Source organism: Erythranthe guttata, chromosome 8 (assembly GCF_056151865.1).
Source record: "Erythranthe guttata isolate IM_541 chromosome 8, IM_541, whole genome shotgun sequence".
In the NCBI taxonomy this organism is placed as follows: Eukaryota; Viridiplantae; Streptophyta; class Magnoliopsida; order Lamiales; family Phrymaceae; genus Erythranthe; species Erythranthe guttata.
In genome coordinates, this window is record NC_142540.1 from 19,658,565 (window position 1) to 19,671,393 (window position 12,829).

Here is a 12,829-nt window from a genome sequence, read left to right on the forward strand (position 1 = left end):
AAATTAGTTTTCGCTCAATCTTAAACCCTAACATTCGAGTAAAAAAAATTATTTCGTTGGAGTTTGATAACCCTTGTTTTTTTTCTTCGAATTGTACAATTTGGAGGAATTTTGAAGTGGAATATTGTGTTTCGACAATTTAGTTTACTGTTAAGATATGTTTGTACTCATTTCTTATATGTATTGTCTCCATTTTTTTTATATTGTATAACATTATGAGTTATATTTATTTACAGATTGGGATTTGCTTCTTAGAAATTATAAACAAAAATAAATAAATAAAATCAATATTTTCACTTCATTTTTGCCAGACAATGTGTACAACATATCCATAGGTCAAATCTCAAATCTGTACATGAACAACGAACATACAGAAGACTAATCACCAACAACGAGGTGGCCGAATTTAAAAATTTCGGAAAAAAAAAATCCGAATACAAAAAGTAAAAAGAGAAGGGAAAGAAAAAAACTCATACATCCTACAAAATTCGTTATGTATTGGAAGAGACTTTAAAACTCGGAGGCAACACAACTCTACAGTAAAGATACATACCGTAACTCATCAAGCCGCTGGTACACAGTAAGAGGAGCTGAGGGGCGAGGGCAAAACGCAGACCAAGTGGGGCCCGGGTGGATTGCAACTTATATTAGTCTCACCCACGTTTGGCAAACCAAGTTGAGGGGGCCTTACATATCCAGCAACTAGTGGGAGGCATAATATCGAGATCTCTATTCTCGAACCTGTTTCAATAACACGAAACTTAGAAAGACAGGCCCGTAAATTAAATGGGGAAACCAAAAAAGCAAGAGGAATAAAAACAGCTCCACAGACGCACACACAAACAACTTATTTGTGTGTTAGTGTTATTTTGTGGTATATGTTCATCATGTGTGTGTGTGTGTGTGTGTGTGTGTGTGTGTGTGTGTGTGTCTGTGTGTGTGTGTTTCCATGAAAGCACCCAATAATAAATGGGGAGGATTGTGAGATACCTTGTTTTGAGGAGAGCGAGACGTATCCTCTTTTCCTTCCGGCAACCATCCAGTTTTCGGAATTGATATCGACTTCATATAACACTTCATCCTATGGCACAACAAGAAATAATGAGTTCCCAGTAAAGTTTACAAGTAGTGTGTAAAAAATATTCGACACTTCAAAAAAAACAAGTATTTCAATTGAAAATAATTATGTATAATAATTACAGACAAATAATATAGCAACTAAAATAACTTACAAGGTTGTCAGAAGGCATGGTGTCCTCAGAATCTTTCAATCTCTCGACTCTCCATTTCATGGTCACGAGTTGCCCAACTCGAATCCCACTTGAAGGGAGAGGAAGGAAACCAACTGCAAGGCACGGGTCCAGAACGGGTCTTTGTAAAACGAGAGCACTCCTAAAGGTCAAATGCTCTGCCTTAATATTATCAGGTTCAGAAAGTTCCTCAGTTACGGGGCTATGAGCTCCGAGTTTTCTACTGCCAGAAATTGTGTATCTGATATTTAATATACTAGCTGGATCCAATTGCTTTGCTTCGTCTGCAGAATTAAGATAAAGAACTGACTGTCAATTCACTTTCAACTTTTATTATGCTTTAAACTCGTAATTCTGAAAATACCAGGGACCTAAATGCCACAAATTATGTTGGATACGAATGCCGAATAATGCAGAATACACATAAGACGAACTGGACACATCTACTCAATGCATATAAATTTCATTAACCAAAATTTTGAGGTGTATCAATATGAGAGAACTCAAGGAACAAATTTTTTTTGGGACAGTACCTTTGGCTAGTGTATCTGCCAAGCAGATCGTAAACAAAATTCCAGCTCTTGATTTAGAAGAAACAACTAGAGGGAAGAAGCTAGAGGCTGGTCTCCCATCAGCTTTTCCGGCATGAGCAAAGCCATCTTGAAGATCGAGCCAAGCATCATAGATGACCAGTGAGGCTTTCACCTGTGACTGCAGTATTACCTAGCAATAGACGAACGTAAATGGTAGCAAAGATTAGAAAGCACATTTTGTCCTCCTATAGATAACAAAAGTTCTTCGATCGTTGCACGAGATAATTCACAGAATTGGACCCGACAAGGACATCAATATCAATTTAGATGTGTAAACAGCACAACTCAACAAAAATCACGAAGGGCATAGCATGAATTGTACTTCGTATCCAGTTATTTTTATTCAAATTAACAGCAGTGGTGGGCGTAATGTGGACAATATAGTTTCAAGAAGAGCTGCAATATTGCAAGTATTTGTGAGTGTGTGTTTTGGGGGAGCATATAGTGATAACATACAGATGGAAGAATTAGAGAATGATTGGCTTCAAATATGAAACTAATAATAGAATGATGAATCTGAAAGAAAAACTGTTTTGTTATAATGCAGTAGGGGAAAGAAAGACAAATCGTGTAGGGCAAGTCCCTTGGTGTTTGTACTATAATGGGGATACTGGACAAGAAAATGTAGCACAAGTACCTGCAAAAGTAAAGTACCATCGTTGCATTTGTCTGCAACACGTGTACTCACATGGAAAGGATTCGTAAAATGTACAGCTATTGTCCTGTGATGTAATCTCAGTTACGTTAGGCTTGATCCCAAAAAGATTTGGAAAAATAGAGTTGGACATGAAACAAAATCTGAATGAAAAAATGGAAAAATGAAATAAAGAAGAAAAAAAAAAGTTACTTTTCAAATGTCTGGTTATGAGAAGCTCCAAAGTCAAGTTTCAGAGCAATCGTCCTCAAACCATCCACAACATTCTGTCTCGGGGGAACAACTGTACCTATAGAAATCGGAAAGAATAGTTACGCATTCCAGAAGGCTAACATTTGAAAATTATAATTACAAAAATTATAAAATATTCACCTGCAGGTGTCCCCTTGGCTAGTCCATCACTAACAGCCAGTAGCGGAATCCATAGAACTGAAGTGATATTGCTTGTCCAGTCAGGCAAGCTGATCTTACCATCTTCAGGAATCAATTGCTTGACTGCCGCAGAAACTGGAGAAAGATTGTCAGGTTGATTATCTAAGTTGGGCGTTTTCCGCGACCCAACTTCATGCTTCTCAATTTCAATGCCATGTCTATCCTCTATCCTCAAACCAGGGCCAGTATCTATGTGCAGTACAGCACCCTTAAGTGAGTAATCGATAGGTTTAACAATTATCCCAACCCACTGAGATTCATTCATTAGCAAAGCAGATGAAACAGCAGCGGTAAGATCAACCAAAGACCTTGGTTTCGCTACCTAGATAAGAATATATCGTAAGAAACTTGTAATCCTTGTATATGATTCAGCAGAATGTGTAAACAAAAGAGGCATCTATTTATTGCATATTACAAATTCTGCCAAATCACCAAAGAATATCATTCAGTTTTTTTATACCTTCAAGATAGGCCTCGTTGGTTTTTCATAACTCGAAAAATCATCAGTGTCCGCCGGGCCACTTTTCGAAGAACTATGAGATCTAAATCTTAATTGACCAATCTGTCCGGTGAGAACCCCCAAGACATAGGAACCTGGTTTTTGTGGGGGCAAAGGAAAGTTAATATTATTCCGACCTGGCCTTAGAACAATGGCTTCAGACTTCTTTACTGCCTGAAAACATTAGAAACACGAGTTAGCATAAAGTTCAAAAGATGCACATAAGTGACAATGGGGGCAAGCAAGTTCGATAATCACTAGGAAAGTGTTACCTTAGCACCTTCATCAGTATTATTAGTAGCTGACAGTGTAAGACTGAGTGATTCAAGAGTTATATCATCTGGAAATCCACTCCTTAGCATAACGGACAGTGTGCCAGGGTCCCCATCACAAAGCTCTAGAGGAGGTCCCTGATTTCCGGAAAATCTAATTAAGGAGGACACATCCAACGGCACAGGATGCTCCATTTCGCTATGGGCAAGACGGACAACTTCAGACTGAAATGCTTGTCGTTCTTTCGTTAAGAACAATCCTTTATCTAATGACAATAATCTCACACAAGAAGATAAGTAGCCGGCTTGATCATTCAGTATCTTTTGGCACTCTGCCAGATTTGGCAGAACTTCCACCAGTAGATTCTCCCATCCTTCACCCGCATAAAGAGCACAAACTTTCTCATACAAATTTGCAGCAAAATCATAATTTTCGTGCTTATGGTAGACTGCTGCAATTTCACCATCAAGGACAACTCCGTGTCTCTTCCACCAAGAGCGATGGTAGTTGTTTGCAGCACCCTTTGTAAGATCCAGATATTTTTGCTGGAATTTAAAAACTCAGATTAGTCGTATGGTGAACAAAATACAGAGAAACTAAAGTAATTAACCAAATGAACATAATGGTGACCAGTGACCACATAGGGTCATAGATCTAGTGGAACTTGTGACTTTTACAACATTGGAGAAACAGAAAGTTGGCAAGCAAACAATTCCCTTTTGGAAGAGACAACTCCCTTTTTACTAATCTAACAGAGAAGGTTACTGGTGATCACGCAGTAGTTGACTAAAATCACTGAGCTCATACTCCAAAAGTAGAAACATGTGCTGATATGAGGAAAAAAGACACTTACTCGAGATAGTAAATCAAAATATAAAGGAATATAGAGGGCTGAACGCCAATTACCTCAAATTCCTCAACCGAGGATAACGATTTCCACATTTCTACATCAGAAATTGTACTACGTAAGGCATGCTCGGCGGCAACATATATTTCTGCAAGTCTCATAGGGGCATCAATTGAACCTTCAAAATTCCCCGTTGATGAAAAAGTCCTTGACATGGATAGCGTATTCCCTTTAGGCAATGGAGACGGTGATCCTGAACTGTCACAGAGAAACATTTGAGAAAGGACATTTTGTTTCTCCTTGTCAAAGTAAAAAACTCACACACATGACAGTCCGAGATGCAACACAAAGAAAAGAAGGTACAAACAGTGCCCCCAGTGTTTTGGGGAGTTCAACACACCTTACAGTAAAACATATCACGACAACTTATTTCCTCTCAAAATATTAATAATATCAATTCCTTAAACATCAAACCACAAACAGCGAAAGAACTTCACCGAACCTGGTGGGTAAGATATTCATTTCTTCTTCAAATAATGATAATAATGGAGGAAGTTCATGACATTAACATGTGTAGAAGTACTGGATTTTGGCATTTGCTGGTTGGCAAAGCATGCCGGTCAAACAATAAAATCACAAAATAACAATCCTGGCAAGGATTGCTAATTCAACCACACATGAAAGTTGTACAGTAACTAATATTAATATCCATAGAGTTGACGTATTCCTTAAATTTCATTACCCATCATTGGTATAAGGGCGACCATCAAACAACTCAAGCATATTTCCAGCCGAGAGAGAAGCCCTACGGCGATTTGCCTCGCGCAACAGTACTGACGGTTCTAGAGGCAGCGGCTTCCTCTGAATCCCGAAGTGCTTAGGCCGTGCAGATTCTTGGAGAATCATCTGCACAGCAAGTGTAGAAAATATATATTTGTATGCACTGCTTGAGGAAAGCTTTTTAACATGACCACAACACTATAATGCATTCATAGAGAATGGCTGGAGATGTAGTCATCACAAATTCTAAAAGGAAGGCAAATAGTGGAAAACTAAAGGCTAGGACGTTGTGAAATAGGTCTAAGAATTCAGTGCAAAGTGATTCCTTGCATTATTTGAATATTAAAAAAAAAAAAGATTTGCACCAATTACTGATTTTGTGTTCAAGCAAAACATTCTACTAAAATAATTGTTATATGAGAACACGTTTCTTCTTAGAAATTTTCAGAGAAGAGAATCGTGGATCCTAAATGAGACAACAATAACCCCCAAATAAAAATATATTTTTACTTAATAAAAATCACTAGTGAAGTCCAACTAACTGCAGGAAAACAGAAGCAGGCTTAAGCTATTTGAAACAAATACTAAAGGCAACTGCAAATTTGGTTAGTAACTGCCTATCTTTCGATGTCAAAGTTTTCATATTGCTATCCACCCGAACTCACCTTCTCTTTTGCAAGCACCTCAGATGAAGCGTTGGATGGAAGTGATGGCCAAACTGCAGGCTTAGGCCATGGCAGCATGCTGAGTGAAGCACTGCATGGAAAAACAGAAGTTATAATATTCTGCAAGAACTGCAAGAAGCCAGAGAACTTCATTGTCATATAACAGATTGATATTGGTTTTCCTCGCATTAATACTTCTCTTTTCTTGACAGTACCAATTAGGATATGCAAAAGCAATTCAAATCCAAGAATAAATCTTTCACCGAATAAGAACAATATAGTACAAGATTTTTCTGCAAGGGATAAAAACACTAAATGGGCAGAGTACAGTAAAAATTAGCAAATACCTGTTGACAGGACTTCTATCTATATCCGATCCATAGCCAATTAAGTACCCTAGCCGCATAAACTGTCACAACAATTACATACTTCAACCATCAATCTGGTTATAAATAATTGGACTGTAATATTTGTCCTACACTTAAAAACGAAAAATAAATTACTGACACTAGTATAAAAAGTCTTGCTAAAAATCTAGAAGATATCTGTATTTCAGGACTAATTTTGAGGTAAACAAAAGAAGGATTCCGTTAACTCCTGTAGGCAAGCTAACAGGAGCTCAGTACATACTCTTTCCTTTTCTAGATTTAATTCTTAAACATGAGGAATACTACCTTAGTCCGGCATAAAGTGTATAGCTCCCCTTGAACACGGTAAAACTCCTTTTCAACATCAGCTGCTGCCAGTCCATCTTTATAATGAGAAGCAGTTGCATCAATCAACGCCAAGCAAGCTGTTATTACCCAGACTTCACGCATACAGAACGGCAACAATCTCTAGAGAGCACAATATTATGGAATCTTTATAAGGTAAAAATATGTGCAAAGCAATTAGGAGACAACTACAAGTAAAGATTAGAAGTGAATGCGAACTACCTCGTGCAAAGCCAAAGCTTTTGAGAAGCTGATTATGAATGAATAACCCCTAGAACCAACCTCAAATGGACGACTTAATTTGAAGAGCAGCTGCATTTATGAAGTCATTAAAACCCTCTTAGAACATATTTCGAGAAAGTGTGTTCAGGCAAACACAAAGAAAGAAAAATGCAATGGAATTCTTAGAAATTAAGCACATAGCAAGCCACAAGTTCATGCAAACAAGGAAAGAGAAAGACGCCATGAAAATTTTAGAAAGTAAACAGAAAATAAGCCACAGAATAGCGCAAGCTAGTCAATGATGTTAATATTGTAATATTTACTGTTCAAAATCATATCAGTAGACTAAAGCAAATCTGGAAAAGGACATCTAGTAAGATAGACCTGAAAGGATCCACAATGCAAAACCAACTAAAGCTGATCACAATATCTTACACACCTTTGCTTGACAGGCGAATAGATATTGCCTGAACTCAAACTCCCTAAATGAGTCGTCTTGAACAATTTGAGCCAATGCTTTCTTCCCAGGGTCAAGCAGCGTAGCCTGATCATCTCCTTGCTCCAGTCCTCCAAAGTCCCTTCTTTTTCCTGCCATATTAACTGCAGTGCAGAGACATGCAGAGAAAGTAAGATCGTGCATACATACTTCAAGGCAGAGAGAGAAAATTAACTAGAACTGAGATGCGATTCCATCTACAACTATTATAACCATCAAAGAAGACCATAATTATGTTTATTGAATTAAAAAATTTATGTCAGCTCAGCAGGAACGAGTTTTGAGAGAAGAAAAATAAATATAATTCAGGGGAATGGTGTTTTCTCCTTGACAATTTGTGAAAAAAAAATTCCATTCTAACTAAAGCCGTCAAGTTTAAGAGCAATTACATCAAGTTTATAAGAAAATAGAAGATATCTTGAAATATCTAGAAGTTTAAGATATGAATGCTTAAAATAAGAAGTGAAGGATAACGAAATCCTCTGATTTAAAAAATGAAACAGAAGAATGGCGATGAGTGCCAATTATGTTAGAGTTTGACTACATTGTCCAAATCAACATCCATTTTCTACAAAGAAGACAAAAGGTAAGATGGTTCATGCACTGAGCACCTGTTTCCAAATAACAGAGTTCGAGCTCATCATATTCACGTAAAGCATCTTCATGGAGATGAGCAATCTCGAACATAAAAGCCAAACTTTCCTGTCATAAAAGGGAATATTCATGAGCATGTGACGTCAGTCAGCAAAAAATCAAAGGTACCAAAAAATGTACTTCACCATTTTACATAACTATGCACATTATAATCCTGCAGAGTCTAAGAACATCAGATAAAATTCTGTAGAGCTAGTGACAGGAGAAGGAAAGGAGGATACTAAATTCTTTTTACATTTGTGAAAAGGAGACTGAATTTTCTGAGACATTCATGTAAGATGCTAAAACAAATGTTTACACAATTTATCCACGTGCATATTTAAGCTTATAAAATTCTACTTCATTCAAATCTTCACCCTTATACATTTAAATATGCATATTTCAGTTGAACTTAGATAGTACTATTTGTTCAAATCTGCATGCAAATCTTCATAAGATTAAAAACCAGGCTACAGTAAACAGGCTCCCCTCTCAATCTACTTCTTTCTCCAATTTCTTCCTATTAACCAAGTGTCAGCCTCAGGGTTCCCCCACCATCACACATACCATCCTTTTGCCTTTCCTTCCGACCTAACACAACATTAGCCTCTCATCTATTCCAAGAATAAGCACTTTTGAATTGTAAAACAAAACTAAAAGTATATAAATAATTTCCACCATCAAGTTAGCCGCAGCATAATATACTGCAATAAACCATCATATCTTTTCACTTTTCCTGATAAGCAATTTATGCAAGATCTCATTTATTCAATTAAGAAACTGCAGTTGTATAGTCTTGCTTTCATAATGCTATCTAGCATCATCAATCAGGAAAGTTACAACGTAGCTCGTTCAAAATCTCTCGAGATTGCTCTTACAAATAAGAAAGAGCCTCCTGAAGAGGTTTTACATGAGCTCTTGGTTGTCTGGCAGAAACCACATTGATACATTTTTCAGCATAAGAAAGTACCTTCAGGATGAAAAAGTTGCAGAAGTTCCAGACTGGCATAAATCGCTGTTCACTGAGCTTGCGAATTTCGTCTTCATAAAAATGAATGCGTCTATCTAGAGTATTTCTGATGCATTCCATGACTTTAGCCTCCAAGTCTTCCCACGAATGTCCATCAGGTCCATGAAGATCCAATTTGCAGCACCTGAGTGTAACATTTGACAGCCTCAAATTAGGATCTGTTGTATCCAATTATAAGAAAGTCTGCTTTCTTTTTTACTTGCCCTTGCTATTGTTACTTTGTGAATACCATAACTTATTTCTTTTGACAAATATTTAATAGCAAGATAAAAGTTCAATACCCCGGCAATTACAGTTCCAAAAACCAATCAAAGACATAAATAATTTGTCTTGTTTTTTTACTACAAAAAAATGTCATAAAACTTAATGCTTACCTTTCCCTCTTCTTAGAGCTAAAATCAACTTCGAGTTTGGCATACACTTTTTTTGCCATCTTGGTGGCTTGATCATTGTGAGCTGGTGCTTTAGACACAAAAACAATAAACCATTCTCGTTCATCATTTTGCACAATTAATTTGAGGCGTGGTTTAAGAATGTTCTTAAACTCATCAAGATCCTACACAAAAAGCAAATATTAAACAGTGGAAATAGAAAGCGCATAAAAGGAAAATATTCCACATAAATGGGAATCAAAATGCCAACATATAGAGACGAATTGGAAAATGCCAGCAATTAAAGACTGATGCTAAAGAGATAAAATGAAAATAGCTTGAGGCACTGTAACTGTTACCTCGCAAGTAACAAGAACTATAGTTGCATATGGCTCTCGGAACCAAAATAATGCTTGCTCTTGAGGAAACCGACTACGTAGTCTCGCATCTGTTGTCAGTATATATTCAGCAGGTAATTCATCAACAAGCACTGGATTACGGGTCTTGTTGTTCAAAAAAGCCCTTCTGAATGGCAACCTCTCTTCAAAACCCTTCTTGACGATGGGCCACAGATCGCTTACATCCTCGACTATAAGATAAAGGTAGCTCTTATGAAATTGCAACTTCAATTCTATTTTTCTTGTATTATTTACTATAAGAAACTAATAAATAGCATAAATAGCACTTTATATAAGCAAATCTCGAAACCTATACAAGAGTAATAACTGATCCTGCCAAAAAAATCTACCAATTCTAAAATGGCATGGTTTGTCAGATTCAAATATAATTGACATCTGCTGTAAAATCTCGGGGTACAACCGTACAATCCGATGATTAATTCTTCGATTTTATGTTGCCTATTAATTAAAAAGAAAAAAAACAGTGGGCAGATGATCTTAATCAGTGAAGTACTTTTCCATCCATGAACCACTCAGAGGCTAAATTGATTACTTCTCGCAAGCAACACTGCATCGATAAACCTTACTCAAAGCTAAAAGACCACTAAAACCTCAATTGAAATCTAATTCTTCTTTAGTTTGATTGAAGTGCTAATTAATCACACACACACACACACACACACACGCACACACAGATTGGTGCAATCAGTACACCAAACGGCAAAGCAAAAACGCTAGGGTTGCTGAATTGACGGAGAAAAAAACAAAATTAACGGAAACCTACCGGCGAGAACGACGTGATCGAAGGATGTCTTGATACTCTGAAACTGAGGCAAGAAACTCGCCATTTTCACCGATCTGTAGAGACCATCAGTCCGTTGACGGAGAGCGGCGATCGGCGATCGGCGAGGCGCAATGCGGCAGCAGTAGAAGCGGAGATGCTGAGTTCAGAGAGTGAAGTTTTTTTTTGTTACTGCTCCCCAAATTTAACTGTGCGCAGTGGAACAGATTTGTTTGTTCTGCCAATTGCTGGGAACGATGGATTCTAGGGAATCGCGTTTTCTGCTGAGGAGATTGGCTTAATTCCACTTTTGCATCCTTAAAAAATAATAATATCATTTTACACCCTAAAAACACAATAAATTACTCACAATGCACCATGAATTGAATAAGTCTTAATAACACTTTGCACCTTTGCAATGAAACATTTCGGTACGTTGCATCCTTGAAAAATAATAATAGCACTTTGCACCATCAAAACACAATAAATTATTCACGATGCATCCTGATTGAATAATAAAGGCAATTTTATTTTGGATAAATTACAACCACCCCTGAGGTATATATGGTCAAATTACGAAAAAAAAAACCCTCATGTTTAGGTAATTACAACCACCCCTCAACTATAAATCTTCTTACACGTCCACCCTTGAGATGTCAAATTTAGTGGAATCTTTTAGATTATATGGAATATTCTCAATTGTGTATATGTTTTATGCCATTCGAACTCCACATTTTGGAGCAAGATGATCATAAGATGTGTTTTTTTTTGCTTGTAAATATCAGATTGTGGTGCATCATAAAATGTATTTTTTGCACAAAACGAGTACAAACTAGAGAACATCTCACGAAATCTAGAAAATTATGTTGAATTTGACACCATTATGGTGGACGTGTAAGAAATTTTCATTGGTGATGAGGTGGTTGTAGTTATCCAAACATTAGAGGTTTTTTCGTAATTGACCATACCTCAGGGATAGTTGTCGTTTACCCTTTTATTTTTATTGTTTTTTTAGGATGCAAAATAACAAATTAATAGTTATTATCTTCAACCTCGAACATAATTTCGAGCGCACAAAGTGCGAAAAGTAAAAGTTACACTTGATTATTGAAAAAGGCTACATTTTCATATAAAATAAACTTCAATCTCTAAAATATTAGGATCTTTTTATTATAGCTGATGAAAATATTAGGTAAAAATATTTGGAAGAAAATATTATTTTTAGATAACTTAATAATAGAATAGCTGGAAAAAAATTGTAAAATATTTTTTTGTCATAAAAAATATGATTTTTAAATATGTTGATAAGAAGTATTTTTATTTTTGCACTTTATAGTTTCAAAATGATTGGTGAATAAAAAAAAAGGGATTTGATATTTGTCATCCAAAATAAATACCACTAAAAATATTAAATTACTTTTATTAGCTTTAAAGAAATCATTTGGGATGCATAATGCATGATTTAGTGTGTTTCGAGTGTGCAAAGTGCTATTATATTTATTTCGAGGATGTAAAGTACAAAAATTGTATATTTTAAGGGTGCAAAGTGGAATTAAGCTCGTAAGATTTATATATTATCTCCTGTTATAGTTAAAGTCGCTTCTTTTACAGTAGCACGTTTTTCTGATAAGTGGGTTTTAGCATAATAATTTGAAGTGTAGGTTTGGTTAACAAATTAGTTGAGGTTGTAATTAGATTCCATACTAGGGTTTTTGTAAGATATTTTTTATAATTGCATATATAGATAATAAGATTTTAAAATTAACCAATGGATCCAAAAATTAGTTTAAAATAGGAATTATGGATCTAAATTTTTGTTATAAAATTAATTCATTAAATAAGCTTAATAGATTTGGTGTTATGGAATTCAAATTATTCTTAGAAGATGCATTTTTAGTTACTTCATAACGATTAATTCTAAGATTCTTAAACATGAAGTTCTATTCGAACTTCATTTAATTAAAATTTAAAACATATTTTTTTATGTCCTAATGAAGAGGGGGAAAATGAACGTCCACGTTTTATACTTACATCGAGCAAATCTTTTTTTTGTTTTTTTTAAATACGAGTTTAAAGGAGACTGTATTTTTGGCATTTGTTTCAATGTTGCTTACTTGCCTTTTCCATTGTGGTGCGAGATAACGGTTTAGTTGATATAAAGAGAATACGATCTGTCGTCTAACAATGTAAA

At 35.9% G+C, this 12,829-nt stretch overlaps 1 protein-coding gene across 1 annotated transcript; it reads right to left on the reverse strand.

Moving 5' to 3' along the window:
• Positions 1–271: 271 nt before the first annotated feature.
• On the reverse strand, positions 272–11,058 carry CLUB (TRAPP II complex TRAPPC10/CLUB). Its single transcript, XM_012995186.2, has 21 exons — positions 10,642–11,058; positions 9,819–10,048; positions 9,463–9,644; positions 9,029–9,212; positions 8,037–8,127; positions 7,369–7,529; positions 6,930–7,019; positions 6,669–6,830; positions 6,342–6,403; positions 5,995–6,085; positions 5,292–5,455; positions 4,609–4,807; positions 3,702–4,247; positions 3,391–3,603; positions 2,871–3,252; positions 2,691–2,787; positions 2,481–2,565; positions 1,784–1,973; positions 1,233–1,534; positions 991–1,081; positions 272–741 (listed from the first exon to the last, which is right to left on the reverse strand). Exons 1-21 carry the CDS (start codon positions 10,703–10,705, stop codon positions 563–565), a joined length of 3,765 nt encoding a protein of 1,254 aa, XP_012850640.2. The 5' UTR covers positions 10,706–11,058; the 3' UTR covers positions 272–562.
• Positions 11,059–12,829: the final 1,771 nt, after the last annotated feature.

Coding starts and splice junctions, on each gene's coding strand:
- CLUB (XM_012995186.2), bottom strand. CDS start 10,705: ATGGCGAGTTTCTTGCCTCAGTTTCAGAGTATCAAGACATCCTTCGAT. Junction 10,049..10,641: donor CGATCACGTCGTTCTCGCCG/GTAGGTTTCCGT, acceptor TTTATCTTATAG/TCGAGGATGTAAGCGATCTG. Junction 9,645..9,818: donor TAGTTCTTGTTACTTGCGAG/GTAACAGTTACA, acceptor CTTTTTGTGTAG/GATCTTGATGAGTTTAAGAA.